The following is a 17,212-nucleotide window of genomic DNA, read 5'->3' on the forward strand; positions in this document are numbered from 1 at the left end:
AGAAATGAGCTTAGACTGATAGGCCTGAAACTCTTCGCTTCCTCATAAGTGTCGCGACCGCCTTTGGGAATAAATTTGACAATTATTTCCTGCCAAGCTCTTGGAATATATCCTGTCGCAAGACTGAAAGTAAGTATTTTCTTCAAAACATGTTTGAAATGATCATACCCTTTCTGCAGTAACACTGGGAAAACTCCATCCTTTCCAGGAGACTTGCACGGAGCAAAACTCTCAACTGCCCATTTGACCGATTCAATCGTCACAACGCTTCGAGCAAGGGCCCAAGAATCGTAACTACCTGAAAAAGTCTCGGGAAGAGCTGTCGGTGATGGATCCATACATCCTGGAAAGTGAGTGTTAAAAAGATAGTGAAGTACATCACCTTCATCAGACAAGTGTTCACCATCTGAAGTTCTTAAGAAACTGACATTAAAGTCCTTGGACTTCGAAAGTAACTTATTTAATCTGCTAGCCTCGTTGAGACTAGAGACATTTGTGCAGAGGCTTTTCCAACCACTTCGCTCAGACGATCGAAGAGCATTTTTGTAAGCCCTTCGAGCCGACACGAATGCCTCCGACCCATCTCTGCGTCGGTGGTTCCAAGCTCTTCTGCATAGTTTCCTTAGTCTAGCAAGTTCAGCATTCCACCAAGGAGTTCCTCTAGTAGCTCGCACAATCCGAAGTGGACAAGTCTCTTGATATGCTGCAACTATGAGTGAGTTTGTCTCGTCGACAACATTTTCCAAAACAATTGGGGTTTCAATTGTCAAGCACTCTTCATAGAGGTCCCAGTTTGTAGATTTGGGATTACGATATGTGATAATGACAAATTTAACGTTTGAATGATCAAAGAAGATGTACTTATGATTAGAAAACGAAGGGTCGAGCTCATCGGAGACGAGCCAATTCACCAACTCATGCGCAATTCTATCAGAGCAGAGAGTTACGTCACTTTTGCAGCAGTATGATACAACCTTTTTGAAGTCATCGCTTGGCGAAGGTTGGTTATGCGGTAAATATGCCGAACAATAGACATATTTCCTGTCTATGCCATCAATTGTCATACCAACTGTGACAGCACAAATGTCCCGAGTTGTGAGCTCCGATATGAGAGAAACATCGAGAGCACTATTTGCAAGTATGCATGCTCGAGGCATTTCACGTGGACTAGTCATACCGGTCTTGTTGAAGGCAACAAAGACTGGGTTTAACTATTTTCCAACGTTCAAGAACCATATTTTCTTTTGGAAATATGGCTCTTGAACCAAAGCTATAGAAGCTTTACCTTCTTGCAGAAGTCTGGATAGATTCATAGTTGCTGTACGTTTATGCTGGAGATTGATTTGTGCTACTCTAACCATTATCAATTAGAGTAATGAACACTCCATCTCCAGCACTTATCGTACAACAACTTTAAGAAACTAAATATATTGGCTTATAATCGCCTATAGCGAACCATGTAAGGATTTTTTAAATGTTTTAATCGTTTAAATCCCACTAGTTGCGAAGAAAGAAGTCGTCTACTGTGCCAGAGCTTCGCTTAACACAGTAAGGGAAAACCCCAAGATATTCCGTTCACGACTGCATTGTTTAACCTCCTGGATCCATTCAGTCATCGGCACGGAAATACAGCTTGACTTAGGAGTTCCTATTTTTGTGGCCTTTTACGACATGGAACAGGAAACCAGTGGATCAATTCTTGGTAAAAAATAATTCCACCGGATGCCACACGGTTTACCTGTTTGGTGGACTTATACCACCGGTACAGGTGCGCCGTAGCTTTATTCTTAGCCGGTTGGGAAACCGCTACCGACACCACACGGCTATCTGGCTGCTCAGAGAGGAAAGTTGACATTGATGGTGGAGTGAGCTAACCTTATATAATATCGTTTTGACTTGGAAAAAGTGAAACTGACTCAAATTAGTCTCAACAATCAAACAATTGTCATCAGGCTCGGATCTGGTTCGAATTTCAGTTCATTAACGATGAAACTCAGTTCGAAACTAGCCTCAACTAAACAGTTCGACAGCAGTGAGGACGAGAATTGCGTTAGGGTCGGCATCAAGCGAAAATGACATAGAATTCTTTTTAAAAAAAAACCTTCTACCCGATGCACTGTGATCCAAAACTGAAGGCAAAACTGTGGATCTCACTTTTACACCCTGTGTGCGAGTGGTTAGTCACTGACTAACTGCTACTACATAAACAAGAAAAACAATAGTAAATTCAAAAGCTTATACAGGCAAGGTTGTTACAACCTGCAGAATATATGCAATCTGTAGTCGAAGATTTAAAAAAGGCGAAATTGGTCACTGATGGTGGAAGAACTGTTGGTATTGCTGCAGTTATCTGATGCAAGATAAGCCGAATAAAGTCCTTATCTTAACCGTATGGCGCCACCTGCTGAGGGACGTACTGCGGTGCCAGTGAGGAAGAGTGACAGAAACAATGGAAGCCATTTTTCGGAAACGATGGGTAGGCACGTGTATCGAAACAAATTGTTCATTCAACAAATTTACGATCATATCAGTTAGTAAATCTAATCAGAGCTTCACTAATAATCTAATGACTGGTATCCGTTTGGAATTACTAGTATCACTACGAGTTCCAGGTGTTTGGCTATAAAAGGTTATTGTGGGCAATCCATCTCTGTTTCGTACGTACCGAGAAAGTGTAGCGAAAAGTCGCCGGTATTTCCGTGTAGAGTTTCCAAATTTCAGAATTTTAAACATGAACTACAAGGTACTGTTCCTGCTAGCTGGGTTACTAGCCGTGTCTAGTGGAATGGTTCGTGAAGGTTGGTTCGAAACTCGTGTGGATCATTTCAACCCACGAAACCAGTATACCTTCTTGATGCGATACTACGCCAATGATGAGCACGCATACCGAAATGGACCGATATTCGTCATTGTTGGTGGAGACACGGCCATCGATTTACGGTATCTGACCGAAGGATTGTTCTACGATGTTGCCTACTTGGAAGGAGCATACTTGTTCGCCAACGAGCATCGTTATTTTGGACACAGTCTTCCAGTTTCGTAAGTGCCATTAATTCTAACGCCGCAATTACTTAATGACAACTTTACGCTCTCAGTGATGCAACAACGGAGAATATGGATTTCCTAACCGTCGATCAAGTGCTGGCAGATTTGGCAGAATGGATTAGTTATCTGAAAACGACCGTTGTCGGAAATCCAAGAGCAAAAGTAGTTCTGTTAGGATACGGACATGGCGGAACCGTGGCCAACTATTTCCACCAGTCGTATCCTAATCTGAGCAACGGAGTGTGGGTGTCCAGTGGACCTGCCGAAGCTAGTCTAACGTTTCCTTCCTTCTTCGAAGTACTTGGAGAAAATATTGGAACTCACGGAAGTCGCGATTGCTACAACACCATTTTCAGTGGTTTTCTCGTTGCGCAAAATCTTATTGCTCTTGGCCAAGGCGATGTTTTGACGGAGCTGTTCCATCTGTGTGAACCTCTTGATACCGCGAATCCCTTGGAAACAACTGCTTTCCTGTTGGGTCTTCAAATCGATATCCAGAGAGAAATTTTACATTTGCGAAATACCGCATCCACTACAAATATGTGCGAACAAATCGAAGGTAGTAATACCGATAATAGCCTGCACGCTTTGAATGTATGGTTCGCCCGTGAACACCAATTCGAAGAATGTGTCAAACTTAGCTTCAACGACTTCTTGGCGCCATTTTTGGATACTGACTTCAACACGGATCAGCTACAGAACGGAAATCGCCAACGGCTGTACATTCAGTGCACCACCGGTGGAATCTTCCCAACGTCCGATTCTCGGTACCAACCCTTCGGAAGTCAAATCACGATTGATTTCTATGTGGAAGTATGCCGTGAGGTTTTCGGTGACTGGATTAATGTAGGTGTCATTGAAAGTAATATCCGAAGTACAAACGTTCGGTTCGGTGGTCGCCGACCTCGCATCGAAAATGCTCACTTCACGCACGGAGGTTTAGATCCGTTGATTGGATCGGGTATTCTTGAAGATATTTCCGACAGTGCCGTCGCCACGATTATCCCGGATACGTTCTTCGCTCCGGATCTGGGTTCAATCGACGAAGAATTGGATTCGCCCAAATTGATCGCCGCCAAGGAATTGACTAGGACACTCATTGACACTTGGATATTTAAGGATTTCGAACCCATACACGGGGAAGCATAGACAATAAGATAGAGATAGTTAGTTGAGATTGTTTTTGAGGTAGACAATCGAAGTATGTTTGGATATGTCAAACCAATGAATTTTATTTTTATTAGAGTTTTGATTTACGGTGCAGCAAACAGTATCGCCATAACGAAAAGTTATTAGAAGAAAATACAACAAAATTAGTATGAATAGTTTTTCAATAAATTTCATGTACTCATGCAAAGAAATCCCTCAGCTAAAAAACCTAAGTGCCAACAGTTTTTAAATGAAGTTTTACAGTACGAATATCACGTTTATCAAACTCCACTGCCCGAGTAGAACATAAACCGCTAGGCAGTCGTAAATTTAATGCTTTTTCTGCTTATGCAGTTTATGTTGAACCGTTAGATGGCGTTAACAGTGAACTAAAGAAAATAGTGATGGCACAAATCGGTACCCATACCAGAGCCGTAGTGAGCGTTTCTGGCGCCCGAGACGAATTAAAAAATATTCGATCCCATAAACTTCTCAGCCAACACCATAAGGACGAACTGACATTAAACTATTTTTCTGTAAGGTTATCCCAAGTAAGATTTTTAATTTTATTAAATACTTAAACAGCAGTATTGAGTGCTACATCATAAATCTGGCATTGAAACTGAAAACTCCACAAAAGCCTACTGAAAACCTTTTTAATGTCATATTACCGCCAAGCGGACACTTCTTCTTCATTCAAAGTTCAAGAAAGTTTAAAAACCTACTTCACGAAAAACATTTTATTTATTCACAGTTCGCTTTCACATCTCACCCAAGTCAGTCGATGAAACAGAACCGCTTACGTTCGGAGCTGCAGAAACCAAGTAGCGGAAGATGGGGTAAAACGTACCCCCGAGGCATAATGCACCTTTTGCTTTTCTCAAAAGTTACCATTTTTTTTTTCATTGAAATTGTAATGAAACTGAAAGTCCGCCATAGGAACAGATTACTATTCAATTTTGGTAGCGATGGTTCAATCACATTTGGAAAACTTTTAAAAACCCATTTATGTCTCTGTTATAAGTAATTTTCGATGTTCGTTCCATAGTAATTTTCTAGGGTGAGGAAGACGATTTTAATTTTGTAACCAGTGAACTTCTTTGCCAATCATTCGGGTTTCTAAAATTAGTTCCAATACAGACGATGTATTTGCAATTTTCTAGAAAAATCGTCAAATTTATCGTCTCATATTTTTGGGGGCAAAACAACCCGAATTGTGTGAGGCAAAATGCTCACGAATTCGCTTACAAAGATTATCCGTAAGTTATCAATTTAATGAATAATAGTGAACAATCTTCCACCTGACAAATATTTCGTCAACGAAAAGTCTAAAGTTTTTTTTTAAATAATATTGCCCCGTGGTTGTCATGAACTTTATTCCGTTGTTTTTATGAATTTTTACCCGTTGTTCAAGATCATCCTGCCTCTATGTTCAGATAATCGTCACTTCGCGTAATTTAAAATGTATATTTTTCATGTTTTCCACGATCGGGCGTCATGCCCCGCATATATTTTAATAGACATTTTTTAAGGGTTTTAGAAAATAAGATATTTCATGTATTTTTCAATGTATTCAGCGAGTATTTGTACGTAATTTAGAGAAATAATGATTACGGAAGATAGTCAAGCATGAAACTCTTCCGTGTTATTCTCTATAGTTAAGATATAGCTACATTTCCTTAGGGGGTGCATTTTACCCTATCTACCCCTACAGTGTTGTGTAGTGAACAATAGAACGACCTCTAAATGAGTGAACCAAATGAACAAAAGCCACCGCAACCAAGTACGGAAGAATACAATTGTTGTTAACTTCAGACAGTGCAAAATTCGGCCTTCAATTCGAGAACTTGAGGGTTTGCTTAAGAAGCAAAAGAATCTTGATATTGAACGTGTACTAACAAATAATGATAGTGAAATAATGTTGTTTACATCCAGTATTATAGAGAATTGGATGCAATTCAATTCGCTAAAGACAATAACAATGTGCACCATGTGGAACATGAAAACATCAAGTACCACATATGGAAGTTACACAGAAAGAAATAATGAAATTTACACGATGTGTAAATCAATAGTCACATGGAACAGACATGGCTTGAGTCGAAACTTTGATTGAAAACCATCATCGATGCGAAATTAAATTGGATTGCATGACATTTTCAATAAATAGAATTGTATCTTTCAATTGACGCTTACTTTTGCGATTAAATTACTATATTGAAACCCACAGAATTTTAAAGTAACTCTATGTTTAATTGCCTGCTCCAAATATGTACATGAAAATGGATGTAAATTCACAAATATTTTTATCTGTGTAGTACTATAAAAATGCGTGTGCATGATCTACCGTCAAGCGTCTCCGATCCTTATATTCGCAAAACTATGTCCCAGTACGAAGATATCCATTCCATCGAAAAGGCAATGTAGACGGACTTTTTCCCTTGTATTCTAGGAGTGTATCGAAAATAAGCTATCCACATACATTTGTGCTGTACGCATGTATTTGTGATGGTTTTTTATGTTCAGATCACAGCATGCTGTGCGTTTGGCTGTCAGCTTTAATTTGTTTACTTGTTTGTGCTGTTGAAATTCTGCGTTTTCAAAATGTCGCGTATTGAAAAGGAAGTGAAATTAAGGTTCTGGACAAATGGCTAAGTAAGAAAGGTATTACTATGCGAAAATTGGCGAAGCGGTTTGGAATTCATCATTCCAGTGTTAAAACCATCATTAATAAGTTTGGGGAACACTATTCATTGGATGAGCTACCAGGACGAGGCAGAAAACCCGGTTCTTCCAACCCGACACTGGACCAGAAAGTGGTATCTCTAATCATGAAGAACAAATCAATGTCAATACGTGATTTGGTCAAAAAAGCAGGAACGAGTGTCGGAATGATCCAGCGTATCAAGAGGCGAAATCACCTGAAGACCTACAAGAAGCAGAAAATCTCGAAATAAAGTGTAGAACAGAAGAAGCGAGCAGCAACAAGGGCCCGGAAAATTTATTCGTGTCTTTTGCAATGTCCGGATGCACGCGTTTTGATGGTAGATGAGACTTATGTAAAGGAGGACTTAAAAACCCTTACAGCTCCACAATACTTTACTGTCCTCGTTGGGGAGGATGTGAGCGATACGGACAGGTTGATCAAGTGGAGAAATTCGGTCGAAAGGTACTGGTATGGCAAGCAATATGTTTCTGTGGTTTGAAGTCAACCATTTTCTACACTACCGGAACTATAAATGCAGAAATCAATCGATCTGACTGTCTCCAATAAAGATTGCTGCCTTTATGTAAGAAGCATAGTACACCTCCACTGTTTTGGCCGGATTAAGCGTCGGCTCACTGTGCCAAATCCATTGTCAATTGGCTTGCGGAAAAGGGTATAAATTTCACTGAGAAAAATATCAATCCACCAAATTGCCCTCAGCTTCGACCCATCGAAGGTTACTGAGCAATCGTGAAGAGGGTCTTCAAGAGGACTGGTAAGGCAGCTGGGAACATGCAGGAGTTCAAAAAAATTTGGGCTCAAGCGTCCATAAAATGCGATGCAACGCTTGTCCGGAACTTGATGAAGAGAGTTCGATCAAAAGTTCGAAAATTCGTGAAGGAATAACTTAAATTTCATCCGGTTTTCATTATGCTCAAGTTTACCCTCGTACAATACAAGATCAATTTTTAGTTTGAATAAAATATCGTTTTTTATCATCATTTGAAAGAAAATTTGTGGGTAGCTTATTTTCGATACACCCCTTAAATTACGTTTATCACGCATGTGCTGGAAGAAGGCCAAGGTACAAAGGTTTCGTGCAAACCACTTGTTACCTATGACAATCAGATGGCTTCATGTCAATGTTGACAAAATTCATAGCGATAAAAACGCCTCTCCTCCAAGGAAGAAGATGACAAGCTTTAAAGCTTAAGCGCATATGAGTCGGAACTTAAAAAATCTTTATAATTAAAAAAAAATGCTTGTCCCAAAATTGAAAATAAATCTTTTCAAATCAATCAACAATTAGTATTTGCTATGCAACTTTTTGAAGTTGGATCTGAAAGGCGTGAAACAGGTTTGAAATGCTCCTTTTTGTGTATTAAGTTTTTTTTTGTTTATTCAGTTTCTTCCGGAAAAGTTGGGAGACTTCGTAAAGTTGAATGAAATTCGTATGAAAATGAGTTTTTACACTGAAAAAAGTCATAAATGCTTGCTGGATCTACGAGATGCTCAGGCCGTTGAAGAAAAGAAAACTAGATCGTTTGGCGCGCAATGAGTTTTATGTGGAGATTGGAGAATTTATTTATTATATTTGAGTTTATCATTCACATTAATTAATTTATTGATATACATTTAAATGCTGATTAGATGCCAATAAAAAAGATGATTTCTAATATGGATTGAGACTGTATTTAGTATTTTTGTGGGAAATACAAATAAAAGATCAGGAAACATAACTGATTGCAGATATATACGCCTTCAACGGCTTCAAAAGGGTTATTCGGACTTGGCTCCATCGAAAAGAGCCAATGTTCTTGGTTTGCTGAGTTTAGACGTTGTCGTGCAGACACCGATTATGGTGCACAGAAAACATCGAAAAAATCCACAATTTGATTATATCTAATCGTAAATTTAAATTGCGTGAGATAGCTGAAGCTGTAAAAATATCAGAAGGCGGTGTGTTAACAATTATACATAAACATTTGACCACGAGAAAGCACTTTCCAAAGCGTTGACTCTTAGTTGATCAAAAACAACAACATTTTAATGATTCATAGCGGTGTTTGGCCATGATTACAAGTAATAAATCAGATTTTTGGCATTGATATGCGACAATGGAAGAAACATGGATCCATCAATTCACTCTGGAATCGGAATCCAATCCAACAGCCTCGTTTTCAACATTTTACTGTCTCATTCGCAACTGACCGACACCAGAACAACCGAAGAGAGACGAAGCATTTTTGTTTCTTATTGAAAAAAAGAGAGAGTATAATTGCCACCGTCACTCTTTCCTCTATGACGAACGCAAACTAACGTCTCCCGGAAGCATCAGCAGAATTTCAATCCTCATTGTTTCATTGATGTATTGAAGAGTAACTAAAATATGACAAATCGAAGTAATTACACCCCCGAACATCTTTGGAAACCAAAACTACTACAGATTCGAGCTCCAACAGGTAAAAGTCATTGTGAAACCTTTTTCTGTGATTTTCGATTCTCAAAGCTTCGGTTGAATATCGACACTGCAAAATATGGGGTTTTCACTGAAAACCACATATGTCTGAAAGGGCAAATGAAGGAAAGAACAAAATTTTGAAACTACTGTTCCGCTTATGTCATTAACTGGAATTCGTTCTCATAGTTTGCAAGCGAAGCTGAGTGTGACATTAGTTTCTCGTCATTTTCGTCTATTTTAAGTCAATGAAAATGATTTTTATTAGCTCTGATCTTGAGAAAGGAAAACAATCTACTACATAGCAGAGAGGCGTTGGAATGATTGTATTGTTCTTAAAGTAAATGAATAAAATTTGTTTTTTTGGCAATATAAGTGTTTTTTTTTTTTTTTTGCATTCAGTAATAGCCGTTCAACCGAGAAGGTTGTGTATAGAAGCGTACAGTTTAACAACGCTGGTTAGTTCAGTCGGTGTTGAACAGTCGTTCGCACCGCACGCGTATAGCTCTTGGCTCCTGGAATTTTTTCTGGCTACCTAGAGTTTCATTGATTCAAGGCTTCAGTCTTTTTCAAGGCTACCTGAATCACTAACTAAGTGACTAAGTGATACAAAGAGTGATATTAGAGTGACTAAGTGATACAAAGAGTGATATTAGAGTGACTAAGAAATTAATCAGCCTTTTTTAAGGCTAGCTAGGAGTCTAATCGAAGACTAATTTAGCCTAGTTAATTTAATTTAAAATTTCATTAATTTCAAAAATGCCTGCGTCCAACCGGAAAGGCAACAAGCCTAAGGCTAAAAATAATTCAATACGGAATAAATCACAATCCGTTATTCAACATTTTTCTAATAACATTCACGATCTTATAGAATCTGAATGTAAAAATAAAAGACAACGGACGGATTTCCCTTCCGTTGATCCTATGCCGTCTAACAATATTTACGAGATTCTTCCTGAATCCGATTGTAGCGACATAGAAGAAAATTCTTCAAAAATTCCCAAAATGGACGCTTGTCGTTCTGGGAAGAAACAACAATCTATGCCACCAGTGACGGTGATGATTTCCGACTTCAAAGCATTCCGTACTGAGCTTTCTACTTTTCTCCCGGAAGTAAAAGTCTCATTTCAAATCGGACGAAGAGGAGAATGTCGAGTCTTGGTGGATGGATTGGAAGATTACGAACGTCTTATTCGATATTTGTCCGAAAAACTTCATAAATTTTATTCATATGATATAAAATCAGACAGACCCTTCAAGGCTGTCTTGAAAGGATTATCAAATGATCAAAGTATTGATGAAATTAAAAATGAAATAAAAGAATTGCTTGGTTTTGCCCCTTCCCAAGTAATACTTATGAAAAAAGAGTGAATGGTACTTCTAAACCACGCTCTGGAATTTCCCATGAACTTTACCTAATACACTTCAATCGAAGTGATGTAAACAATTTGAAAACTTTAGAAAAAGTACGTTTCATTTTCCACATTAAAATTCATTGGGAACATTATAAACGGCATAATCGTATTGCAAACTTAACGCAATGTCGTCGTTGCCAAGGCTTCGGCCATGGAACCAAAAATTGTCATATGGATATACGGTGTTTGAATTGTGGTAAATCGCATTCGAAAGACGTTTGTCCAATGAATGAAACCACTGATAAATTTTCATGTTCAAATTGCAATGGAAATCATAAATCCAATTATTTGAAATGTCCTGTCAGGGAAAAAATTTTAAACGCTCGTTCGCTTAGACAACAAGTCAAATCAACGACCTTAAATTTACAGAACATACCTGAAAATTCTTCTAAGGCACCTGCCAATTCGTCTTCTAACGAAAACAATTTATTGACAGGTAGATCGACCTCGTCATCATCTTCTTCTAATGTCAGTTATGCTGGTATATTAGGTAGAAATCTATCTCCTATTTCTTCTAATGTAAATAATCAAAACACAGGACCGCCTTGCAGTTCTTCTTCTAACGAAAACAATTTATTAATAGGTAGACCGGCCAAATCATCTTCTTCTAATGGTAGTCTACCTACAAATATTCCTTCAATGCCATTCGCTTCTTTAAATGAAGTCGATTTAGGCGATATAACTGAAAATAAAATGATCTACCTACAAGATCAACTTTTTCAAATGATCATCCAAATGAATTCGACTTCATCACTTTTTGAAGCATTTCAAATCGGATGGAAATTTGCAAATAATATTATAATGAATTTAAAATTTAACAGTGATGTTAAATAATTATTTGAATATTTTAAATTGGAATGCTCGATCTTTGAAATCGAGTGAAGATGAATTTTATAATTTTCTCAAAGTTCACAAAATTCATATTGCCATTGTGACAGAAACTTTTCTTAAACCAAATGTAAAATTGAAAAGTAATCCACATTATGTGGTTCATCGATTTGACAGGTTTACTGGAATTGGTGGTGGAGTTGCCATTTTTGTCCAACGGCAAATTAAACATCGAATTTTACCTTCTTTCAATACTAAAGTTATTGAAAGCTTGGGAATCGAAGTTGAAACCATTCATGGAATTTATTTCATCGCTGGAGCATATTTGCCATTCCAATGCACCGGCGAACAATTAAAGTTCTTTAAAGGCGATTTGCAAAAACTTACAAGATATCGATCGAAATTTTTCGTAATAGGGGACTTAAATGCTAAGCATGTCCAGTGGAATTGTAGGCAAAATAACAGTAATGGTAAAATACTGCATAATCAACTCTCAGCTGGTTACTTCACAGTTCTTCATCCCAGTAATCCTACTTGTTTCTCTTCCGTGAAAAACCCGTCTACAATTGATCTGGTTCTAACAGATCAAAGTCACATTTGTAGTGAACCAATTACACATGCTGACTTTGACTCAGATCATCATCCAGTAACATTCAGACTTTCCAACGAAGCTATAATTAATCCAATTAGTTCTATTTTCAACTATCATAGAGCTAATTGGTTGGATTACAGATCTCACATTGAAAATCATGTGGATCATGAAACTATTTTAGAAAATTCTGCGGACATGGACACAGCAATTGATAATTTGAATCATTATATTATAGAAGCTAGAAATCTTTCAGTTCCCAAAGCTCAAACTAAATTAAATTCTCCTATCATCGATGACAATCTTCAACTGCTCATTCGGTTGAAGAATGTTCGTCGACGACAATATCAACGTTCTCGTGATCCTGCTATGAAAAACATAGTTAAGGATTTACAAAAAGAAATTAAACATAGATTTACTCTTTTGCGAAATGAAAATTTCGCTAAAGAAGTTGAACAAATTAAACCATATTCTAAACCTTTCTGGAAACTTTCTAAGGTTCTTAAGAAACCTCAGAAACCAATTCCTGCTCTCAAGGAAGGAAATCAAATACTTCTTACAAATGGTGAAAAAGCTCAAAAGCTAGCTCAGCAGTTCGAGAGTGTCCACAATTTTAATTTAAACGTTGTGAGTCCTATTGAAAATGAAGTCTCACTGAAGTATGATCATATTTCAACCCAAGTGTTATCACACGATGACATTATTGAGACGAATTTTGATGAAATTAAATCAATTATTAGGAAACTCAAAAACATGAAGGCTCCTGGTAATGATGGAATTTTTAATATTCTTATTAAAAATCTTCCCGATGTTGCCTTGAGACTCCTGGTTAAAATTTTCAACAAGTGTTTTTCATTAGCTTACTTCCCAAAAAGATGGAAAAACGCTAAAGTAATTCCTATCCTAAAACCTGATAAAAACCCAGCAGAAACATCAAGTTATCGCCCAATTAGCTTACTTTCTTCTATCAGTAAACTTTTTGAAAAAATTATCTTGTTAAGAATGATGACTCATATAAATGAGAATTCAATTTTTTTACCAGAGCAGTTTGGATTTCGTCATGAACATTCAACTACTCATCAACTTGTCAGAGTAACGAACATGATAAAATCAAATAAATCTTCTGGGTTATCCACTGGAGTTGCTCTTCTAGACATAGAAAAAGCATTCGACAGTGTTTGGCACAAAGGTTTAATAGCAAAAATGTCTGATTTCCAGTTTCCTATTTATTTGATCAAAATGATTCAAAATTATTTAACTGATCGTACTCTTCAGGTTAGCTATCAGAATTGTAAATCTGAATTGCTACCCGTACGAGCCGGTGTTCCGCAGGGTTCGAGTGTAGCTCCAATCTTGTATAATATTTTCACTTCTGATCTTCCAAATCTACCCGTTGGTTGTCAGAAATCGCTATTCTGTGACGACACAAGTCTGTTAGCCACAGGCAGAAATCTAAGAGTGATCTGCAGTCGCCTACAAAGAAGTTTAAATATTTTCAGTGATTATCTGTCAAAATGGAAAATTAAACCAAATGCAGCAAAAACGCAATTAATTATCTTTCCTCACAAGCCAAGAGCTTCTTTTCTTAAACCAAACAATAATCACATTCTCAAATTGAATGGCTTGGAATTGACATGGTCTGATCAAGCTAAATACTTAGGTTTAACGTATGACAAAAAACTCACTTTCAAGGATCACATTGAAGGAATCCAGGCAAAGTGTAATAAATATATTAAATGTTTATATCCTCTTATAAACAGAAATTCTAAGCTCTGTCTAAAAAACAAATTGTTAATTTATAAACAAATTTTCAGACCAGCCATGCTTTATGCGGTACCAATTTGGTCAAGCTGTTGTTCCACCAGGAAGAAAACGCTTCAAAGGATTCAGAATAAAATTCTGAAAATGATTCTGAAGCGTCCTCCCTGATTTAGTACAAATGAGTTACACAGACTCACAAATATAGAACCATTAGATGTAATGTCACATAATATTATAAGCAAATTCCGACAAAAATCGATGCAATCTTCAATTGAATCGATTCGCTCTCTGTATTAGTTAGTAAGTTAGTATATAAGTTCCTTTTCCCCATTACACAATACAAGTAGGTTTAGAATTTTCCCTACACAAAAATCTCAGAATTGCGGAAGCAAATGATGTCTTCATGGTAATAACCAAATCATATATATATATATATATAACAGGGCTGAAAAGTCACCACTTGTGGCTGAACACCCAATTTAAATCTTAATAATTTAATTTTAACTCATATTCCAATAAATAGTTATTTAAAAAAAAAAAAAAACGCTGGTTAGTTTACACGCGTTAAATACAACAACGGTTTAACTACAGGTAGAGACCTGTTGGCAGCAGCCGTTAAAACGTATAGTCGTGCTGCATAAGAGAGCCCTAGTGCTGGGCCAAGCTGGTGAAGGAAACAACAAAGGGCGTTTCCCAAGCTCTACCCAGGCCACAATACACAGCCACAAGTGCTGAGCAAGAGAGTGCAAAGGCACATCGAAGAAGAAGAGTGCAAAGGCACACAGAAGTAGGAGAGTGCAAAGGCACACCGGTGCGAAGGCACTTCGGTGCAGAAGCATATCGGTGCGGAGCACAAGGAAGAAGGAGACAAGACAACTCGGTCTTTCCACTGCCATACAACACGCAGGTATACACCGGTGACCTGCGCTGGTTGCAGCTGGCGAAGACAAAAGTAAATCGGAAATCGAGTGGTGCTGGATGTCAGGTAGCAGTAGCATCACATCCAACAATCAGCAACCAACAAGAACATCTAGAGCAACGAGAATCTACACGGCAGTGCAACGGAGATAGACAACAATTTCAAGGTAGAAGTTTTTTCTTTTCCTTTTGATTGAGTACTGTGTAGTGTTGGTTTCATTTTTTATTTAAAGTTTGATTAAAAATTTTAATGTGATGGATGAATCCATGGACGTAAATCCTAGCATGAATCCGATACCCCCACGAACGAAAAAATATCAGGAGAGCTCTTCTGGGCCTTGGATAGTCTTTTTTAGACGTATATCAAAGCCATTAAACATTTTACAAATTAATAAAGGTTTGACATCACGATACTCTTCAATCAAAGAGATCATAAAAGTAAATAACGATAAAATTCGTGTTGTGGTAAATAATTTGAAACACGCGAATGATATTGTCTCTTCGGAACATTTCATTAAAGAGTATAAAGTTTACATACCCTCCAAAGATGTCGAAATTGACGGTGTTGTTACCAAAGCGAGTCTTTCGGTAGATGATTTACTCAAGCATGGTGTTGGTCGTTTCAAGAACTCTATGCTTGAGGGTGTGAAAATACTGGAGTGCAAACAACTGTACTCAGTAGTTCATGAAGAGGAAAAAAAAGTTTATCGCCCATCAGACTCGTTTCGAGTGACATTTGCCGGGTCTGCGTTGCCGTCCCATGTCTATGTCGATAAAATTCGCCTCCCTGTTCGGCTTTTTGTTCCAAATGTAATGAATTGTACGAACTGCAAAAAATTCGGCCACACAGCTACTTACTGTAGTAATAAACCAAAATGTATTAAGTGTGAAGGGCCTCATAAAGATAATGATTGCAACAAGGAAATTGAAAAATGTATTTATTGTGGGAATAGTCCTCATGATGATATTTCAGTATGCACTGCATTTAAAGTGCACAAAGACAAAATTAAGCTTTCTTTAAAAGCACGGTCTAAGCGCACATATGCAGAAATGCTTAAAACGGTCATTGATGTCCCTCCTTTGGAAACCGAAAACGGGTTTCCAAATCTAGAGGAACCAGAGGACTCTGACTCTGACGAAAATAGTGAAGGTAATTCGTTTATCACTACCCAAGGGTCAGTTAAGAGAAAGAAGTCTTCTTCCAAATTACCAAAAAAGACACCTAAAATTTCATCTTCAAAAAAAGATCCCCGTGTTAAACAAAAAAAGTCAAAACCAAAGACTGTGCCTCCTGGTTTGTCAAATTCACAAACCAATCCAGGATCTAGCACAGAAAAAGGTAATAATCCTGCGGGCTCTATTTCACAGCCACCAACAGGATTACTGAAGTTTTCGGAAATTGTTGAATGGATTTTCTCAGCATTCAATATATCTGAACCCTTAAAGACCCTCATAATGGCATTCCTTCCAATAGCTAGAAATTTTTTGAAGCAGTTATCAGCTCAATGGCCAATTGTCTCAGGTTTTGTATCTTTTGATGGATAATTTATCACCCGCCGCAAATGATACAATCACTGTCCTGCAGTGGAATTGTCGAAGTATCATGCCAAAATTTGATTCATTTAAAATTTTATTGCATAGCCAAAAATGTGATGTATTTGCTTTATGCGAAACATGGCTTACTTCAAACATAGCTTTAAATTTTAATGATTTTAACATTATACGTCTTCTAGTATTGAAGTTATTGCTTGCCAAATAAACATTAAAGGCAAAGATATTTGCATAGCTTCGGTTTATATTCCTCCAAAAGCACAAGTTGGACAGCGACAGCTTAATGAAATGGTTGAAGCCCTTCCTGCTCCACGATTGATTCTGGGGGATTTAAATTCGCACGGAATGATGTGGGGTTCCGTTTACAATGATAGCAGATCATCTTTAATACAAAACATTTGTGACAATTTTAGCATGACGGTATTAAATATGGGTAGCATGACACGGATCCCAAGACCTCCTGCACGCCCAAGTGCATTAGATCTATCTCTTTGCTCAACATCAATTCGACTAGATTGCACCTGGAAAATATTGCCTGATTTACACGGTAGCGATCATTTACCAATCATCATCTCAATTAGCAATAGCAATTGCATTGCTACTTCAGCTAGTATTCCATATGATTTGACAAAAAATATCGACTGGATTAAATACCAAAGTAGTATCTCTAGTATTTTGAATTCAATGGAAGAGCTCCCTTCACTTGAAGATTATGACTTCCTCATTCGTTCGATTCTGGAGGCAGCAGAACAATCCCAAACTAAACGCTTTCCTGGGCCCAATGTTGCAAA

The 17,212-nt window shown here is 37.7% G+C and overlaps 1 protein-coding gene across 1 annotated transcript; it reads left to right on the forward strand.

The window, feature by feature from the left end:
* Positions 1 to 2,731: 2,731 nt before the first annotated feature.
* LOC131428596 (thymus-specific serine protease-like) lies at positions 2,732 to 4,303 on the forward strand. Its single transcript, XM_058592641.1, has 2 exons — positions 2,732 to 3,039; positions 3,096 to 4,303. Exons 1-2 carry the CDS (start codon positions 2,732 to 2,734, stop codon positions 4,192 to 4,194), a joined length of 1,407 nt encoding a protein of 468 aa, XP_058448624.1. The 3' UTR covers positions 4,195 to 4,303.
* The last annotated feature ends 12,909 nt before the right edge of the window (positions 4,304 to 17,212 follow it).

This window comes from Malaya genurostris, chromosome 2, assembly GCF_030247185.1.
Source record: "Malaya genurostris strain Urasoe2022 chromosome 2, Malgen_1.1, whole genome shotgun sequence".
Lineage (NCBI taxonomy): Eukaryota > Metazoa > Arthropoda > Insecta > Diptera > Culicidae > Malaya > Malaya genurostris.

Bases quoted from the DNA above. Each gene is read 5' to 3' on its own strand.
- LOC131428596 (XM_058592641.1), top strand. From the start codon at position 2,732: ATGAACTACAAGGTACTGTTCCTGCTAGCTGGGTTACTAGCCGTGTCT. The intron at 3,040-3,095 runs GTAAGTGCCATT...TTACGCTCTCAG, and splicing joins GGACACAGTCTTCCAGTTTC to TGATGCAACAACGGAGAATA.